This window comes from Cyphomyrmex costatus, unplaced genomic scaffold, assembly GCF_001594065.2.
Source record: "Cyphomyrmex costatus isolate MS0001 unplaced genomic scaffold, Ccosl1.0 scaffold365, whole genome shotgun sequence".
NCBI classification, from domain to species: Eukaryota; Metazoa; Arthropoda; class Insecta; order Hymenoptera; family Formicidae; genus Cyphomyrmex; species Cyphomyrmex costatus.
In genome coordinates, this window is record NW_017277830.1 from 291,033 (window position 1) to 313,726 (window position 22,694).

A 22,694-nucleotide genomic window follows, 5' to 3' on the forward strand; every position below is an offset into this window, starting at 1 on the left:
TATAGTTATATAAATAATTTATTATTTATAATAAAAGATAAAAGATATCTCAATATCATATAAAATATTATAAGATAAGTAAGTTAGAGAGAGAGAAAGAGAGAGAGAGAGAGAGAGAGAGAGAGAGAAACAAAGAAATATTTGATGTATTAATATATAATATATTAAAAAAAAAAATAATATAAACTATACCATACCATATTATTAATATTCACATGTAATATATCACATATAATATTTATTAATAATAATACATATTAAATATAAAATAATTATAAAACAATATGCATAAATGCATCAAACACGCATTTAGCAAATTCTATACTTGTGCATAAATAATTATCAAAATGTTTAATAAATATTCATCTTGTGATATGATAACATACACACTAAAATAAATATTTTCACTTCACAATGAACTAAACAAAAGTGTGTATCTTGCAACAAAATAACTCTAAATGTTGATTTTACATATCGAGATTAACATTCAATTTACATGCATACAGCAGATATCAGATTGCCTTATTTCGAACATTATTTTTAGTACAATCGTGAGAACTCGAGACAGCACGGAACTGAATCATCTTTTTTTTCGTAAAGTAGATAATGATAAAAATGCAATAAAAAAATTTAGATTCCTTCTCCTTTTTTGGCGGACACAGTGGAACTTAGAGAATTCCAATCTATCGAGCATTTATGGAATTCGCTAGTAATTTAACGTAGATTGGTAACGACATGCTGCACCACGTTTTCAAGTTAATATCGATTTCTCAAAAATCGGGTGGTGTCGGCGTCTCGATCAACCACGGAATTCCTTACGGCATTTCAAGAGTTTGTTGCAATCGAACACGCAATTAGAATTTACCAGAATGCTAAAGTAACTTGATGGTGTCATAATGATGATGGTGACAATAATGATAAAAGATCGATTAAATAATAATGAATTATTTAATTGAAAATTCACATATGATTTATAGAAAATATAAAACTCATTAAATATTCATATACATATAAGTATACTTTTTTAAAATACTTTTTCTGTTTTTTTTTAATTTACAAGATTATTTTTTATATAAATATGCTTTATAAAGAATTTTACTTAAATAAAGGCGAAATTTCAGTCTCTTATATCCATCAATATAGATTAACTTTAATCTCGGTTTGCATTTTTAGTTTTAAGAATTAGAAAAAGATAAAGAGTATACGTTGAACCAAGATTAAGGCTAATCTACATTAGTGGAAACGGGTATTAATTTATCTATCTTAAAATGCAATTGTTTCTCTTACAATTTGTAGAATAATTTCAATCGTGAAAAAAGTAACAACGGTCTTTTTTTTTTTATTATGATCAATAAAGTATTATTCAGTATTTAGGTCAAAAATATTTGCTCTTTATCTCGTTGGAAATTGTAAGTGGCGCATATGCATATGACATTAAATCGAAGACACACTCTATAGCTTGTTACACTCTTATTATTGAGAATAAGTCTACCATGAACTCTTTGTAATGCGATTTAACGGACGCGTCGAAAGCGATAAAAAACGAGCGCTGAGGAATTTTCAAGATACAGCTTCTCTCTTACGAATCGTCTGTGTGATAATAAGAGAAAACTGTTCGCCATATAAAACGTGATTTTGTAATTTATACATTCTATTGTTTTTCAAATTTAGAATTAAATATGTTGACATTTTAATATTATTTTAAATGTAATTTTACTTTTGACTCTTAGTTCGCCCTTTTAATTTGTATTGATTATTGTTATATTAAGAGTCCTTGAATATTTTCATCTTATAAAACGTGATGTTTCAATAAATGCCTCGGGATTTATGATACAACTCGATTATTACAACGGTTATGACGTTCGAGTATGTTGAATTAATTAACTGTACACGCGCGGAGAATTCTCTGCCTTACCTTCGTGGCATATTCAATTTTCGAAATGTTCATGAATTGATTAATTACATCGCAATTATGAGACACACAAGCATTGAATGTACGTCATCTTATTCAGAAGCAATGCCGATGAAAGCTTCTTATCGGTCTTCTGCCAATTGTGCGTCATCCGCAGAGACGAAGTTGTTAATGGAAATTTATTTAATGTTGGATAACACGTGTAAACTTAGTTGACAAGTTTGAAATGTTAAACGCGATCAATGAATGCAAGGAAAGGGGCACACTCGTATATTTCGCAAACTTTATAAACGATATCAGTTAAATGACGGTGTCGAAGTTCACTGTTCTACTAGACTATCAAGCCCAGTTTCATAATACAACATACAACATCCTTTAACGGTGTTAAACGTTAAACATTACACGTCACGTCGACTTCGATAAAAGCTGATCGATGTAAGGTCTAAGAGAAAGCACAACATAAAACTATTTGAGGTACTTTTAACTATGTATATTATACGATAAAGTGCAAAAAGAAATATAAAGAGCTCGGAATTAATATAAAGGTCTTTCTGAATAAATTATAAAATAATATATGAGGAAAAAAAGATAACCCGAAATATTATTGTATAATAAATCCTTCGAAATCTTAAAAATTCTATTATATAATACGTAAAATAATTTTTTAATGATTTGAAAGAATTTATTCCACTAAAATTTACATAAATTTTTCTCTTTTACAGAGTCTTCCATTAAGAAGTTTTATTTTCAACTTCGCGACATTTTGTACCTGTTATAGATGAAATTGTCATATTTGACAGTTGTTGAGTAAAAACTATGCGGTTAATAAGAATGGATCAATATTCGCTTAAGCAACGCATAGAAATAGTGAAAATTCAGGTGAAGTTTTCGGGGAGAAGTTCTCTGAAAGTTTTATTTCGCGTAACGGAGACTTCAATTGGCCGCCCAAATCGTGTGATTTGATACACCTGATTTTTTTCCTTTAGGGTTATATGAAGATTTATATACGAATGCTCCGCAAACGATTCAGCGCTTAAAGACAATATTGAAAACTGTTGGTGAAATTGAACTGCAATTGTGCAAAAACGTAATGAAAAATTTCCTCAAAAGAATGACCATTTATGAGAAAAGTCGAGGCAGCCATTTGGCTGATATTGCGTTCCACGTTTAATCGCACAATCTGTATACTTTGTATTAGAATAAATTGTATATCTCGTTTTCAACAATTTATTCGTCTTTTTATTATTTAAAAATGAAACTTCTTAATGGAAGACCATGTACTTTCTATTCCATAATATACAAAATCCAAATTTATTAATATTCTGTGACTCTTCTCTAATAAATATGTATTTTGTATGAGTACACTCTGAATACATTTTTAGATCATATCATATTTTAATATTTTATACGTGTAGGAATAAGAATTGCATTTCCGTTGTAAATAAAAATGTGGCATGAACATTTTTATATAATTAAAAATAGATTAGTTTGTCAGAATTTATCACACGTGCGCATTTAAATTAACCTACATATCTAATACGAGTAATAAACTCATTTCTCTCATTTTTCCGAGTAAAAATACACAAAAAAACAAATGTTAAATTTCTGATATTTTCGTTGAAATTTAGTATGTCGTTTGAAGAATCAGAAGGTTTTCGTAATGAAAAAAGCATTAAGAGAACGCGAGCGGACTTACTCCGTGCAGATTTGGCGATGAGACTGAGCAAATACTTGTATTCCTCGATGTCGGCTTTCTCTTGGTTGAAGCTCTTGTGCTCCAGCGTTTGATTGAGCGCAGCATATATGCCGTATACGGCGCTCAACGTGAAATGACACTTGGAATTGCCTTTACTGCTGGCCATCTCGTGATTGTGAAACAGTAAACCGCAGATTTTCCATCCAAAACTGCGTAGGATATGTCTGAGAGCCTCACCCACCAAACGATGAGAGCCCATCATTCTGGTTAACGTTGGATAATGCAGGCCCTTATAAAGGAACGCTTCCGCCTGTGCTCCTGTTGTCAGTATGGGGATGCCCCACACACCCGCGTACCTAGCTACGGGCGCGATCACGTATTCGCACACGGGCCCCAGGAAAGCGTCTGTTGCAATCCGAGAAGAAGATTCGGTAAATTGATTTATCGCACTTTGCGCCAGTTTCGCTGGAGCTAGTCGGGAGGCCCATTGTGAATGCGAGATATCACGAAAAGCTCGATACCTCATTTAAAACCAAGGTTACTATGAAATATGATCTTTTGGACTTTCTACAATAAATCATTACATCATAAATAAATTATTGCCTAAACTTTTAGGTCTTAAACAGTAAGAAATTGACTAATTACAGTTGATCTTCTCATATTCAACCGTAAATCAATTTCTGACTTAAAAGTTGGGTAATGGCTTATTTCAGAAAGCCTATTATGATTTACTTGTACCATATAATGCCTCATACAAATAATTATAAAAGATTGTAACGCTTGTAGTAAAATGGAAAGAACAATTTTTCTCAAGTATCTAAAAATATAGCTAGATATTGATCTAAAAATAATTTTGTTGAGCCATCAAATAAATAACGAAGATTAGGAATCTTAGGCATGATAAGTAGTGCTGTAAAAAGTTTTGACATTCTAGCCATCAATTTGAGCGTAATTATTTTTATGGTCCAACAACATCAATTTCAGATGTGTATCTAGCTAAATTTTTTAAATGCTTTAGCAAAATTGTTCTTTCTATATTTCCTAAGCGATTTGTTTTCTTCATTTTATATTATAGGAGAAACAGGTCATCCCAAAGTGATCAAAAGTTTAATGCTTCGACAAAAGTAGCGATCGTAATTCTAAAAATCAGCTCTACAAGCGATTATTTATGATTTATCGTGCACGTGAATTTGCGAATCGTCTCCATGTCGTATATAGTTTTGAGTATGTAGAATCGAGTCTTGTAGATTGAATTCAAGTAGAATCCACTCTTGCACCAGCTATGATAAAAAAATGTAACAAAATAGAGTCACTTGTGCGAAATAAATAACACGAATCTGAATTTATGAATTCAAATTGGCTCCGCGTTATAATCCTATCACTGTCGCCTATATGATTCGATATGTCGATAACAAGTGTATTGTTTATCGAGGAGACTGCTTGTACAAGACGTACATTCATACGTGGATTACACAGTTGATTAACGTATCGATTCGTGGGCGCAATTAAATTAAACTGGAACATTCGTGTTCGCCCACATGGCTTACTCGTTGAGGATACACTTAGATCAGACACCGCAACCGATTACGAAAACGTCGATGGAAATCCTCCTTTTGGGAATACGCTTTTAATGATTATTAATATCGAATGCCTTCGTTCCAACTGATATGTAACAGATATATGAAATATTCCCGCGAAATAAACGTCTGGAAAATATATTACTTGTTATTATGTCCGTGTAGTATTGAACGTGGAGCTCACAATTCCCCACGATGCGAATACTAAAGCCCGTGTCACACTACGGATTGTGGACGCGGATTGGATTTAGATTGCGGATCGCGCATCGGAATTCAGCCAATTAAGATGAAATTGCTTTGTTTTGATTGGCTGCGAATTCCGATGCGCGATCCGCAATCTCAATCCGATCCGCGTCCACAATCCGTAGTGTGACACGGGCTTAAGGCTGGTTGGTACCCGCATCACACACACTCATATATATACATACAATATGTTTTTCAAATGCACATGCAATTAAAATCTCACCGACCGAGACGATTCACCGGGAGTCTGTGGTTAGCGAGGGAGAGCTCAACAATGTGAACATGTGCACGAATATAATAGAACGGCCGGTTAATTAAATAGATTGTTATTCTCCTACTGCGCAAAGAACGTTTATTGTCTACAGGATTTCGAATCAAAAGCGAATCAAAGTTCCATTATTTTCTACACAATACTCGTTGTAATTAACGATAACGTTCGCTTCGTACTAAATGTCGTGCGGACAGAGAAATGGAGACGTTTTATTAAGTGATCTCGTATAAAAGTTTGCTCTTATTTGCAAAATAAATACTATAAAAGATGATAGTAAAGACGCACGTTAGCCTATTGACTTAGGGTGACCATAAGCTATATTTGTGAAGTAGGACATTCGTAGTGAAAAAGTAGTACAAAATAAGTAGTAAAAAAAAAAGGATAAAGTGGATAAACATACAATGCATGAGATGGACAGGCATTTGATATACACGACATTGCATCAATTATATACATATATCATGTTTTACTGTTTAACACGTTTTTCATCTCTTTTTAGCTTCTTTATAAATAAAAATCTTAAATCCTAAACATATTATTTATCACAAGAACATTTTAATCACGAGTTTTAACACAGGTTTTTTCGTTAAAATATTACATCATTAACGACTTACTGTAAATCATAATGTTGTAAATATAATTTTAATAAGTCTAATGTAAAATCAAAAGAGTACACATTAAAAACCCGCCTGGACGCCCGCAAAAAGAATACATGTCCGGGAAAAAGAGTACAGATGGTCACCCTACCTATTGTTGAAATTAAAGCGTATCAGCTTTTACAAGCAATAGGCTTTTAATAGTATTTGCTTGATTTATGTGTAACTCTACGTTAGTAATAAGCTGCGCGACCTGAAGCTATTGTAAGCTAAATTCTCGATTCTCGCGCGTTTACCCGCAAGCAATGTGCCTCTATGGAGCCGCGGTTCTAATTAGTATAATTATGGGTGATATTGAGTCGATATCCAATTTTGCACAAAGGTAAACATTACTGCGGAATAATCGGTTAGAACGACATACAAAATGAATTAATTCGTACCGATGGTAGCCGAATCCCCGTGTGTCCAATTTAGAGCTTTCAATCTTCATCGATCGAAGCTGTATGTAATATGATAATAACTACGTCAGGTTGCCTAGCGTCATTGCGGCTGCAGATTCCAGAGTAAAGCGGTTACGTCCGATTAACGTCGCATGCATCCCCAATGTCGCTGCGGCCCGGCATGTGGTCGCTTTTATCCGACAAGACTGTCAAAGTTGTTGGAGTTTATGGCAACTATACGCTGTGCAAAGATTCTCATGGGAACTTATAAGCCTCATTACATCATTAACGAATCGTGCATTAAAAATCATATCTTTTTTAATACTTGTTCTTTGAACAGTATAATTTTAAATAATTTTCTTATTCAATTTTTTTTATAATTAATTTTAATCTATTACCTTAACATTGATTATCTTACGTAATACAATTAGGGACCTAATTTTGATGAAATTTATATATCTTTTGATGAGATATAAATATGAATTTACATGACATCTAATTACAAAACGTTTCGTTAATTAAATTTCAAAATTAAATGTCGACAAAAAATTATACAAGAAGTTTGCGATGAACAATTGCTTCCATTAATTTAATAAACGAAACCTATAATAAAAATTAGTTAACACTAAATTAATTTATTATATTTTTATTATAGGGTTGTATTCAAATATTTCTTGTTGACACAATATATACGTTATCTGTCATAGCATAAAACAATGTAGTGTATAACAACAGATAATATTTCAGCGTAAACTGTTGTTCAATATAAAATGCATTTTTTAGAAGCATATTCTGTTAAAACCTTCCTTTCATCAGATGAGTAAAAACTTGTCCCGCGCGAGGCTTTAAAATGTGAGAGCGTGAAAACGTGACTTGTAAATCCGGCCGAAAATTAAGCCGCGGATGACGAAGTGCATTCCTGATGGTGATGAGTTATTGTATTCACATGCCATATTCTACAATAGAATACCGCTAGGCACTAATATTTTCATGCAAAAGTTATACAGATTCGGGTATAGTTTTACACAAATAAATCGGGCATCTCGCGAATTTTACGATGTAAATACGCGCTTAATACAAATCGTGAAACGAATAAAAAGAGGATATTATGACTGTGATTTATTTATGTCGATTTGGAAAAGAAGGATAAAATCATGAATAAAATTCTAAATTGCTTGTTAAAATGTTCACAACAATAGATTAAGCGGTGTAGCGATATTAATCAGTATTAATAATAAAGATATTTACATGAAATCTAAAAGCGTATATTACGACATAAAATAACAAATTAATTTATTATGTATAACATAAAATTATTGATGCTTTTAGAGATCATAAAAAATGCAATAGAACTTTATCGAGAGTGTTTTTATATTTTGTTATGTTTGGTTGAATTCTTATTTCTTATAAGCTACAAGAGATATGATTCATAGTGTATATACAACTGGTTCAGATATGTTAAGTTCTCCGCACAGATCATTTTTTATAGGCAGACTTATTTTTATCTTCGTACACTTTTTTCGAGCCTCACTCTTTGGACTCAAATAGAGCAACAAGTGTTATATACGAAAATGATCTACCCTCTAAATTCTAAGTACGTAGATATGTGCTACAGAAGTGAACTTTGAGCTAGGAATAGTCGAAGACACGTTTCATGTATGAAAGCCCCATCAGCTTTGGGAGTAAAAGCTATTCTCGTCACGTACTGCTAGCTTAGCGCAAAAACTCAATTTCATTATTACTTGCTCGACATCTACGTGATTTTTATCGAGTAAGAGATAATATCATGGATCATCACTTTGTAATTACCGACGGCTATCGCAATGCGCGCGCGACTGCAGAGTTATTATATTATATTCTTTTACGACTGCAGCAGCGTAATAAAAAATGTAACTGGGTAAAAGATTTTTCTCGTAATATTTATCCGATTCAGCGTAACAAAATCATTGCTTTATTCTTTACGTACGACATATTTACACAGAAATTAATTAATGGCATATTAATTGCATTAATTCTTGGCATATCTAGCTGTAATAAAACGTCATCGTTTTATTACAGCTAGGCAAAGAGATATCGCGGATATATGTACTTTGTTACTTGCAGGATATTGTACTTCCACGGTTGATTCTATAGTATCTGTATGTGTATATTTATAATATCTATATATACATATGTACTGGTATACACATACATAAAGTCAAACATCAGAATATAATACGAAAATTTAATATTTACTACGAAAACGTACAGAAAAAAGAATTATACTTCGAAACGATTCCCTTCTCTATCTTTCAAACAAAATGAAGAGATTATGGGAATTATTATCACGGATAATTTGAATATCTCGGATTAAATCTCATGACTAATAATAGAGCGGATTCCGTATAATTCCGGGTAATAATTATGCTTGCACGGAATTATCTACTTTAGCTGTTCTCCAAACCACGGATATGAATTCACATTTTTTGTAATCTATACTGCAAATAATATTACCGAAGTACAATCTAATTCTATGTACGTGCAATCGCAAAAGGGAAAGACTATGATTATCACCTTGATCACGAGTGAAAGTAACGAGTAGTTACATATGTTGTTATATTATAATATATAAGCAGAACTAAAAAGTATTTGTCAATTCATGAATCGAGAAAAAATTTTCTTGTTTCACTATTTTTAAAGGAAACAAGAAATATATCACACTAATAATATTATATAGTATGATTTAGACGCATCTTGAAAAATATGTTAAACTTAAAATACAACCAACCAGCTCTCATTTTTTCTGAAGAAAACAGTCAAAGAGGATGAAATGCGAAGTTCTTGTGGTGAATAGTAAACACCGAAAGAACGTGCAACGAGATCGCGTCTCATTAAAAACTAAACTACGTCTCCCGCGGTTGCCTCGTTTCAATTCACGATGTTTCTTCGCCCTCGATGAGCTCGGTGGCAAGAAAAATACACCTGCGGTGCCGCATACCATTCAGATATTATACACGATCTTCCGCAATCGCAGCAGAATAAGATCACACAAATGTATTTACTTTCAGAACTGGGATGAAAAGTTATATATTAGATTTTTGCGGCACTCTCTGTTTTCTTTCATAATACGCTTTTTGCACCTCTACTTCTGAGTGAGTTAATATTCAAAGAAGATAAAGCAAGACGTGGAACCAACGCGACGTATCTGAGGTCATATTCGAAACGAAATTAACGTAAAAGTTTTCGCAATCTTACGTAATGAAAAACTTTTGCAAATTTTAAAAGAAATTCCGATGCATCTAATTAAAGTCTTGAAATTTGAATGGATCAGGGAAGAGAACTTTTTTCATTCTTTGCGCTTACGTGACATCGAAACTATAAACTGATTCACTCACCTTGCAAATATATATATACTACGAAAGACTTGTTGTTCTACTTAAAACAATAAAAACGTCACAGTTCAGTTATTTTGTTATTTAAACTGATCCTGTTTCGGGAAAAGAGAGAGAAATATTGCACAAATTTTCATAACAAAAGATTAAAAAATATGGAAGTACCAAGTGAATCAGACATATTTTAATAAATCAACCAATGTTTATATCTTTTTAACTTTTATAATAATTCCATCAAAGGAGCGAAGAGTCATGATATGAAAAAATGCTTTCTCATTTTTATTAAACTTGCATATAACATACATGGATGACATGTTCATAAATATGGATAATGGACATCTATATAATAACACAAGCATATTTAATAATAGATTTAATACTAACAGGAAGTACAGTGTACACTTGCACCCTATTTTTGAGGCATATTCAAAACAGAGGAGAACGACGTATCTTCCAAACCAACAAAAACATTTTGCTACCTATATATTTTACGTAGATGGACACCACAAATAAAAAACAAATCTCGATTGCATCAACGCGAGTCTGCACCCTTAAACAAAGTAAACTTATCGCCTTTAGGACCTCACAAAAATAAAGGTGGTTATTTTTTTATATATGATATCCATATATTGCTCATAATAAAAAAAATTGTTAAATACCTTCGCTTTTGGAGAAATAGTTTCCAGAACGTTTTTCATAAATTTTTCATAAAGTTAAAATTTGTTAAATTTTATATTATACGTGTAAGGTCAAGAACATTATGTTAAAACATGCGATTCTAGGTATTATTATTTTAATATATTTTATTGTATAAAAGTTTATGATATATATAAATATATCATAATCAAATATATCAAATTCTCGCAAGTGCTGAGACACGCGTATATCTCTTTATATAGCATCTCGATTTAATAACTTACACCGGCGTCTAAGGTAGGCTTCCATTACAATACCTTACTGATGAGTCCAGTAGTGGAAGCCGGGACGAAACGCCAAAAATTACGTGATATTCTTCGCAATATAGAATATTAGAATAAATTATTAGATTCAGATTTTAAATTGTAATTTGACTCTTATTCGCCATTTTTAACGTATTAATTACTGTTATATAAAAGAGTTCTTTAATTCTTCAATTATAAATATATCACTCAATGTCTCCTAAATAAAAATTTCATTTAATTTGGAAAAGATAAATCAGCTATGTTTAATTCAATAATAACGTGTTTAAGTGATAATTGTATTTAAAATTAGAAAATGTCTGTAAAATATTTAAAAAGTATCAGAATATATAAATAAAATAAAACGATAAAGTTCCGAACAATATTACTTTTTCAATATAACTGCATTAACTATATTTACAATAAAAATATTTTCAAAGCTAGTAGACTAATAAAATAATGATGAACAAAGTAGTGCACTTTAGTTTAAGCACAGAAAATATATAATAAATATTATTTTATTTTTGCATATCACGGTTTCTTGGCATAATAATTTCGAATAACGAAAATGTATAGAACGCCTCTTGTCGAGAAAAATTTCTGGTACAAAAGAATTCTCGAGCACGCTTGTCATATGGATTGTGACGTCAGGATTATTGCTTACGTAAAGAAGAAATAAAATAGACGTATATTGACGACGAAACATATATGCATATAGCAGCCAGATATATTTTTATATTCAATCACAATTGTTATATAAACTGATATATTTTTATATTCAATCAAAATTATATTTCAATTCAATTGCTTTCTTTAACTCATCTACTTTTATCGATGCGACCTATATATGCGACGTATATGTATAGATATATGTATACTCGAACTTGCATTATGCAGAGAACCAAGCTCATCTTTAAATTCAAGGAAAAATGAGATGTATTTTAAAAATAGAAAATAAGTACATTCAATATATAAAATGGAAAAATTTATTCTGGAAATTATTATCGCTTCCATTTTTGTACCATTTATTATAGTTGTGTAAGGGAAACGGTGATGTTTATATCTTCTCTTTTTATCTTGCCGCACTTGATCTCAAATTATTACAGACGATACTACATACAATAGCTAATACTTTATAAAATTTTAACACTTTTATAGATAATTGACATATTGTGGATACTATTTCCATTTTCAAAATAAAAAAAATTATTATAATCCTTATAGATATAAGCATGTCCATTTGGGCACGCCTGTTTATTTTGTAAACTGCTCATTCGACTTTTATGAGATTTGACGTATAGATAATAATATATAGTATATAATATAATAATATAATAATTCAATATTGCTTTATGTGCGATTCTTGTATAAGTCAAAAATAAAACAATTTTAAGTAGTAGATTCAATATAATAAAATTTTACAAAATAATTTGATTATTACACGCACGAGCGTGCGCGCGCGCGCACACACACACACACACACACACACACACACACACACACACACACACAAAACTCAACTTTAAAAAATTTTTTATTGTAAAATTATATCAAGTTTCCACTTTTCCTTTATTTGAAGCTCGTCGCAGTACTACACAAACAGTTAATACCGATTTCCAATTTAACTTTCAAACTTTGATTATGGAGTCCTGTAATACTAGATTCTCTTTACCGGAATTGGATGAGATTATTCTTTTGAAATTCGATATTTTCAGGCAATTTAAACTCAGCAATATCGAGAAGCTCCTTCATGTTAATTAGATTATTTTTTTTAATTTAAATTTTAGAATTCTGAGGTCAGAATCAAATTTAATGATTTCGAGTTAATCATTATTTATAATATTATAAATAATTTTTAATCTTACTAAATAAAAATTGGTATTTAAAGATGTAGGTATAATTTGTAAGTATCTCGAAAATTCACACAGGATATATTTTGTAACAAAAAATACGATTATATATATAATGCAAAAGTCAGTTTTATTAATCGAATCGCTTATTAGTCAAATTTACACAGTTGAAAATTCTTTATCGTAAATCTTTTGTGGACCTTGATGCAAAAAGTAGGCCGCCTCTGAAGCTTCTCTGAGATTGAGTCCATCATCAATCCGAAGCGTCAAGAACGCTAATGACTTCCGCCTGTTTCGATTAGATCGGATTTATTGCCACGCAGCGCATAAACACAGTGCATCACGACTGCAGACGCAACAAACGCCTGGAATAACTTCAATGAAATGACACGAATTCACCTACCGTGTAGGAAATTTATTTTCAGCAACGCAGTAAATTATATCGCAGCGTATGATGAACTTAGAGACATTTATTACGCGTATTTTTGCTACGGCCAAAAAGAAAGTTGCGTCATGTGAATAACTTTATGAGAAAAGCAGAAGTAGCAAGTGATGACGTTGAGCAGAATTGATCTTATCCTGGAAATAGTCACTTTGAGTGTTTTTATACCCTAACAGCGAAAAAAATGTGAATGTTGTAAAATGTAAATGTTGTCATCTTTTTAAATCTTGTTGTAAAATGGATATTGTTTTCTTTTTTAATTAAAGTCTTTATTTTTTTAGAAATGCTGTCATAATATGTTATTTAGCGTATTTATTTTGACATATGTCTGATTTATAATATTTCTATTTACTTTTTTCAAAAAATAATGAATAAAAAATCCATTTGTTAAAGTTATCAAATACCATTAAATAGGGAAAAACAATAATATATTGTATAATATATTATTAATAATGTTGATTTGAATTGAGATAAAAGGTAAGAAAAAATGAGATGACTACTCTCGATTAATGACTGATCTCGTTAATTATCGTCACAATTTCAAAATATAAAATTTTATTACGATTGCAAAAGAATAGAAAAATTTTTCATTAATTATTAATAAAATCAAAAAGCAAAATGCATAAATCGTCGTGTATTGTCTACAATCGCTGCCATAAAGAAAACCTATTTATTCGATGTTAAGAAATGTAAAAGTAAAATTTTTGCGAAGAACATGGACCTTCTTTTAACCGAATAAACTCCAAATATTTCTGAAAAATTGTATGTTTCTTCGTAATTATTCCTGTTTCTTCGTAAAATGAGATAATAAGGGCGGAAAAATATCTTGATTCAACAAAGGAAAACAAAAGATGTGAAATTTATGGATCAAAGATGATTTAAAATGTGAATTTAAAGCCATAATATTCTCCACGTGCGTATATACATGCATTTAACTCGTCGTTGCACAAAAATTTGGCGACATCCAGATACTGTAGATACAAAATCGAAGTTTCCCCATCAACAGTTCAAAAATAAGGCAAATTGAGTTAATAATCCATACGTGCACTAGATCTATGCGGGAACGTTCAAAGATAGAGAACGCATCTGCATGGAATAAAACGCCAAGGAAGTAATTTCATTGGGAAACGCATACACGTCGTCGCCCATTGAGTTTGCCTATTAAACCATTCCTACTTCACCTTTTTTTTCCTTTCCTCTCGTTCCGCTTTTACCTCGACCCATTTACCATCGCGCCGATTGAAATCGTTCATTTTCCCATTTAAACTGCGGCAATGATTAAAAGAAGAAGTACACGGAATAACCCTTACACAGGATAAACCTGACAGCCACTCCCTCTGTTGCAAGAGATTTTTGCACGAAGAAAAAGCGATCAAAGCACTGAAACTTGTAATCTGATAATCATGTAATAGAGTTTGACGTATCAATTAACATTAACAAGCATCGTTTGTGTCAATATATAGATTAATGCTGCGAATTTCATTGAAGTTCTGAGAGTGTGAAACATTTTGTGTCGCTGATGGATCCATTTGCTCTCACTTCACTACAGTAAAATATAAAGCTAAAGTGACAATAATGTGATAATAAAGTTGAATGACCCCGTCTCGTATTTATACATCAATGTGGCACCGTCAAATATCGCACGATATGAATATTTATAAAGGAACGATATTCGCGCAGCTGGTGACGGATCGTGCTAATTCACAGAAAGAAAAAACGAATATCGAATGCGTGTCTCAATTTATTCAGCGGGAGATTTCTTCCGCCAATCTGACGAGCGACGCGAAATCTCGTTATTTTCGCGATAATCGACAATCACTACGACCTCTACTGTGGTTCCGTCCATAAGAGGAATAGATAGGTAAGGGTGGAAAAAAGTAAAGAAAAAAATGTGTTTCCGAGAGCAATTTACGGTGAAGCAGCGCCATTTTCGCGTTACAGCTCGAGCGAGGTAAACTCCGGCGGGTGTCGTAAGAAAAAGAAGACGCGCTTACTGCATCTCGCACGACCTTTTATCGTATACTTTATGCAGAACCTATCCTCACACACGCGTTACCCTTCTTTCTATGCGACACGAGCAAATGTTCTCTCTCTTTTTCTTTCATCAAAAAACTCAGCACGATTTGCTCTGACAAGAGAGTATCATGAATAATCATTACGAATTCATCATAGAGATGAATCGCTCGCAAGCTGCAAATGCGGCGATTTAGAACTTGAGAGGAAGTCTTGTTCTCTTTTGAAAGCGAAGCTTCAAGCGGGATGTAAAAGAGCACCGCAAAGCTCATTAAGTGCGGAACCGGTCATTTCTAACGACCGAGGCTGACGTGATCAACAGGTGAATGACTAATTTACCTTTTTATCGATATCGACGTCACCGAAGGCAGATAATGCGTTTTATATAATGCATTTACAGTTCAATTTGCATTATTTGCAATCGCATGCTACAGCACGACATTGTGAATTCCATAGTCGTTGCAATTCCGCGATTTTATTCGCAATAGCAATAAACGAATTACAATATACGAACACATAAATATATTTTGAATCGACTGGCAATTTCATTTGAAAAGTTCCACTTTGTTGTGTCTCCTCCGTTTTTGAAATATCGCTGTGGAAAGAAAATGTACGTGCGATGTTTTTACGACTTAATCGTGCGATAAAATAAATAACTATTCCAAAAAAGTGAAAGACTAAAAGATTAAAATTCTCGTACCGCAATTAAGAAGTTTACAAGTTAACACCTAATAAAATCAATGTTTTTTTTTTTCATTAAAAAATTTATAACACAGTCGGTAATCAATCTTCAACGTTTTGAGAAGATCTGGAGCGTAAAATCGATGGCGTTTCATTTGTTTGTTAATAGCGTAATTTGTTAGCAGCGTAACTGCGCGCATTTTATTTCAGCGACGAACGTGACAAGAAAGTAAAACAAGTCTAAAGAGAAAATTACGTACACGGAGAGAAAGATTTTACTAAAGTATCTAAAAATTTAGTTAGATACAGAAAATGTTGAATCACTAAAATAATTATGTAGAATGCAACATTTGATAACAATGTGCTCAAAGAATTTTAACATTTTAACAATGAAAATTTGAGCGTTCTATACAATTACTCGTATTTTGATGGTTCAAATAAAATGATATTCGGATCTGTAAGATTAATTTTGTAGATACTTTAGTTAAACCGTTCTTTCCATGTATGTAATACATAACTTACGTGCATATCAAAGTAAATTTACAGTTTAAATAACAATATTTAATCACGTCAAATCTTGAAGTAACCTGCATTTATGTTACTGCACGAAATATCGTAAAGATGCTTCACTTTTAATGCTAATGGTAGAAGTTTTGACAAGTTAGAGTCAAGTTAATGAAAGTTTTGGTTAGGAGAAACTTTTTAATGGCGAAAGCCATTATTTGCCATGATTATTTTATATTCGGACTTAATGATCTCGATAATTAAACGTTCAATTAAAATTATAGAAGAGTAAATGCGCCCAAAGTGCCCTTTGTATGTTTAATAGCCCATTTCTCGGTTTATCCAACTTCAGTAAAAGAAGAAAATGCTCTTTTCTGTTTTTCACAGCGTTTGAAATTTTTAACGAACATGAAAAAACTTACACCGGAGTTGATTTAGTGAGGATTGATGAGGATAGATTTATACACCAGTTTAGCTTCCGTTGAAAGATTGAGCGTTAATTCGCATGAATCTATCCTTTGATAAGATTCGTAATTGAAATAGCGGAAAGAATTGTAAGTATAACTCTAATACCAAATTCAAAATGAATACGAATTTCGTGGATCGATAGGAAGGTCAATTATAAGTATTTCCATTAATTTTGTTTCGAGACGCGACAGGAGAGTGAAATGGAATCGTATTAGGCTTCCATAAGCCTCTGCTAGTGGAATTAAAACTGTAATGGACTATCAATCGAATATCGAATAGAAACGGCAGAAAATACACTCTCTCCGCCGACAGAATTCATAATGAATTCTTGTTGTAGACAGGTAATTATAAAGCTCTCTCCCATACTGAAAGCATTGTTTGCGAAGGTCATTCTTCTAACTATAGTTGCTTTCCTCTGGACAAGCAGCGACGAATTACCTCATTCTCTCTAGCATCGCTCTCCCGAAAGAAAGATCAACGCAATTTCCATTAACGCACAAATTCATCTTGCAAACAGAGATGCGAGACATTTTTTATCGACGATCTGCACGCACTCCTGAGAAAGTAAATGATTCGCTTACGAGGGAGGGCGTGAGGTCAATTAATTTGAAGAGAAGAGCGAGCCACCGGCGCGGCGCAACGGGATTAATTAAACCGAATTAAAACGGTATTTAACGGAGTCTGGACGCGGAGGGCTGACGAAAAAAGACGCGGCTTTGGTTGACTGACCGGCGAGAGGCGGTTCATCGTCATCGTCCTCGTCATCGTCGTCGTGTCGTTGCAGCCGGCAGCTTGTTCGACAGTTTGCAGCTGCAAATTGACACGAGCTGATGTCATTCCCAGTTCCCTCATAAAAATAGGCGCTTTTCTACCGAGGCGTTTGCCGCGCGGCGCGGACGGTGGCACGGCTTTAACTACGAGGCCCAATTAGAACATACGGCATCGGGCCCTTAGAAGAATATCGTCTCTGATTAATTGGTACAATGACGCGAGCTCTAAGACACACACAATCCTCGGAATCCGCGGCGACAATGCATCGCGAGGTCGATGTACCTTTTCCACAACACGATCACTCCTACGTCTAATTAGCGCGTCGTTTAATCCATTCGATCATCTCTGTCGAGTTTATAACTAATTCATAGCTAACACGTCACGCGATATGTCGATTGGACACACTGGTCTTCTCAGCAAAATGTCGAGACTGTTTGATTCGTTAGGAAGAAAAAAATCTACAAAAATTTCTTTTTCACGTATATTTTTATAAAATATATTTTTGTATTATAATATCAGTGCTATATTTATCTATCACCAGGTTTCTTATCATCTCTCTTGTACTTGTATCGTCGGTAGAATATTTACATACATACGCGCGCAACAGAATATTCTAAAATATTCAAAAGCTTTACAGAGTCTGCAGATACATAGAATATATCAATGTACTAACAAAAATTTCAAAGCCTTTATTGATACTATATTTTATCCAGATACTGTAGTTTAAGAGGATAAAACGAGAGATGAAATAATACAATTCACTTCTTCGCGTGAAAAGATTTTGCTGAAGCTTCTAAAAATTTCAATACATACAGATCCGAAAATAATTCTGTTGAGGCATCAAAATAATTAATATGAAAATCAAACATGACGAGCAATATAACAAAAAATTTTGCAATATTCTAATTTGAACATCCTACTTAATTATTCTGGTAGTCCAACAACATTATTTTCAGATCTGGTTAAATTAAAGTATTTCAGCAAAATGGTTCTCATACTCATTTTAACATTAGAACGCTGTTCCGTCCTTTTATACATATATTCGTCATAAATACAGTAGAAATCATCTTTGCATGCACGTTATATCACATCTCCCTTCATTCGCTTCCGTTTAAATGTAAAATCGGCTTAAATACGATAAGAATGAAATCCGTTTGTTACACAAATCCGGGAACGCTTTCAGCACAAGGAATATTCTTGAATCGCGTTAGCGACCAACAGGTAGATTAATTATACCGTCATATACGGTCGATCTAATCCGCTTTTTGAAGCCGGAAAAAGGGAAAAGTGACTTTCAAAGCGCGCAAATAGAAACGGAAGCGATCGATCTATCGACGTTTCCATTGAAAACTAAACTGTACTGCGCGCTCGAGAATGATTTCCACGTTCTCTCTCTCTCTCTCTCTCTCGCTCTTTCTGCCTACTTAATTGAGTATCAAACGCATCTAAGTACTTGAAACAAATATCCGACTCAATATCAAGAAGTAGATTCATTAAAAACTGAAATCGTTAGTGATACACCGACCTCAACTTTTTATCGTACAAGTTTTTCGGAAGTCCAACGCTTGAGATAAATAATATGAAATGATACACATTATTATGGCTTACAGTAACAATCTGGACAGATTTAATGGCTGCTTTCACTATGTTTCGCAAAGAGCTATACATACAGCATAGGTGCAAACAACTTTACAAATCACTTTTCTTGATGTATGGGCCTCCCGACTTTACACGTGATTTATCGTACATGCTGTGCACTATACTTCTTTACCAGCACCAAACTTTTCATAAATTTTTAAACGTCAATTTATTTTTCAATTTTTACTCTAGTTCTTTTAAGAAGTTAAGTAAGTGCAAGTTTGAAATAGTAGTTCTGTTAACTAAACAAATTTCCTGATTTATTGAAAAAAAACAAAAAAATATCAAGTTAATAAAATGATTGATTAATCTACTTATATTTTCTGGTTGCAATGTTAAATATAACAATGAGTAATATAGAAGAACGTACCTCTATTTATATATGTAAATGTTTCAAAAAATGTAAAAAGAACTTTTTAACTTTTACACTGACCTAATTTCTTAAATATATAGATAGAATTCATTAAAAATATCTACTGTAAAAACTTACTATAAAGAAATTAAGAGAAATAAAAATATATAATTATAAAAAAGATGATATCGTATTACAAATATTTAAAAAAATCTTTGTATTAGTAACATATTAGAAATAGCAAGTTAGTAAAATTTGATATTTAAAGCTTAACTTTGATATGGGATATCTGGCGAACGTAATCGAGAATCTCAACGTCCATGTTTAAAATATTATTTATATTATATTCATCTTTTCAAATATTTCAATGCATGAATTACCATGAATTTTTTAAGATTGCCACGTTGGATAAATTATGCAAATACGGTATATCTGTGAAATCCTTTCAATAATTACTGAAGTATAATAGCTGAGAAAATATTCATCTTTACGTACAAAAGAGTTTCCAGAGTTCTTTCTTTAATATAAAATTTCGACTCATGTAGAGAATCTGTCAGAACGCCGCATTTCTCGATTATGTCGGAGACGAAAAGTGATCATCAGAGAAAATAAAAAGGTAAGAGCAAAGACAAAAGGAAACAGAGAGAAGAGTAGCAGCAAAGAAAATATAGAAGATAAGAAACGTATCGTGCGACCTGCTGTCTGGTTGATGTAAAACTCGAACGCGGCCAAGGCTCCGTAAGTGCTGGAGCAGAACGAGTCGCGATGGTCCACCTTGATGTTCCATCCAGGTAAAGGTCCCCTAGGTGAGCTGACATATTTCACAGCTAGCAATACCGCTGGTAACACTCTCTGCAGACTCTGCTCGTGGTGAGGATCACCCGGCGCGATTACTGCTAGCTTTACCTCACCCTTAGACTGCATCGTCCGTACACCCCCAATGCATTCCCTGGAGCCACCAGCCGTCATCGTCATCGTTGTTCCCGTTTCAGTCGTCGATGCCCTCGTTGTTGTTGTCGTCGTCGTCGTCATCAGGCCAATATTTGTGCACTGACTCGCGCACAAACCCGAAAGGGTCAGCGTCAGTCGCACTAAAACACCACCGTTCGCACACCACCGCTTTCTCGTCCGCGACGCCATCGCGTCCCTCTGGCGCACGTTATACCTTTATCTCGACGGGGCTGTCAGTCTAATTATTGCACGTCGCAAAGCATTTTCCACATTGCTATCGGTTATGCAAGAGGACGAACGAGTCACGTGCGACCGCTCGTTATGGAGTTCGGGTAGCTGTTCCCTCCGCCATTGTGATGTTACATTGAATCTCACTTGGAGCATCCCGACCGCAGGGTATTTCACGGCAACGTGGTTCAAGCATTTATTGTATTTAATACGTTTGCTGTGATTCGCATCTTGTGGAATTTAAATCCAACGTGATATAAATTTTGAATAAAAAGATCGAACGACTCCTATTTTTCGGTTTCCTTATTATGTTATATTAAACATGTTTCCTATACAGTAAAATACACATCTCTTTATTCTTTTCAGGGAGAAAATTTCACTGTGTGTCCTTAATAGATTGTTTTTCATGATTTTGATGAACATGTGCTGTCTTGTTCGTCTTTATTTTTTGTCTTTCTCGTATATCATATATAAGCACTCATTTTTATGCATGGAAGAGCTTCGAAAGCTCCACGTGTATTTATGTTCTCATATAAGAAAATTGATGTAGATAATCTCGCTTCTCCTTTAAAGCGTCAGATATTGCTCCTCGCTTGAGAGGTTCATTGCAGTTTCTGGTACGGTCCAATTTAACTTCGATGCAACGATAATCATTAGAAATCTCGAACATCATGACCTCACTAATTACGAAATACACGTGCTCTTTATAGGAGCTTGGCTGCGAAACAGGTTCCAAATTAGAAAGTGAGAGATACTTTGTTTAATCTTGTTACACTGCACTCATAATCGTATCCGTTCTGTACACTAGACTGTGATTTCGTACATCTTACTTCTAATTTTAAGTTCGCAAAGAATCGTAAGATATCACCAATTTTCGGAAATTGCATAAATTTAACCCGAGAATTACTTTTTTTTTTTTCTAGAAATAATGTAATGTATGTGGACGATTTAGCAATGTTATCCTGATTCTCAAAGATTGAAAAATATACGACAGAAATGCTTTCTCCCCCTTAATATGATAATAACACACCGTTGTTATGTATATTTTCTTTTTACAGAACATGTAAGAGAGTTCGTGACCGCGATTTTTCATATAGATAAGAAATTATAACCAGTATTCATAGTCGATTCTTATACTTAAGACCGTATTTTAATTACAGTCTTAGATGATACAAATCAATTACAGAGCTATATTAGCATGTTAAGACATTATTTAAGACGATATTAAAATAAGAATATTAAAATAAAATTGTGAATATTTATTTATGTTTCAATAATATTAGGCTCACTATTCTATTCATAATTTCATGTAATATGAAAAAATTTTAAAAAAACAAAATATGTATGCATATTGTGTTTATGCCAAGTAATGAGTTGCTTGGAAGCGTTGAAATAAAAACTCAGTACTAAAAATTTGACTCTTGAAAACCAATCTCCGTGACGACGAGCCGTCAAATTTAAAAGAAGAGAAAATGAAAAGAGATCGGATTTACATATTTTGACTTGTGATTTATTTGTACGTGCGTCATAGTAGCAAATAATTCTTGAGCGTATGATAGCGTATAAAATGTATATTGAAATATCGTACATTAAAATATACCACATGTGAAATAAACAGAATTTTATCCTAAAATATGGTCTGCAAATTTTAGATTTATAGTCAGTTTTTACACGAGCAGTTCTTTAAAGTTGTCGATATACCTTTACATTACTGTATGTATATATTATAATTCTTAATTTAATTAATTAATA

The 22,694-nt window shown here is 32.9% G+C and overlaps 1 protein-coding gene across 1 annotated transcript in view; it reads right to left on the reverse strand.

The window, feature by feature from the left end:
* The window catches only part of LOC108776620 (atrial natriuretic peptide receptor 1), a 131,434-nt gene that overhangs the window by 88,857 nt on the left and 19,883 nt on the right, over positions 1-22,694 (reverse strand). The window contains exon 4 of the mRNA XM_018543291.1: positions 3,609-4,013. Within this exon, the coding sequence (XP_018398793.1) occupies positions 3,609-4,013 (405 nt within the window). The remainder of the gene's footprint in view (positions 1-3,608; positions 4,014-22,694) is intronic.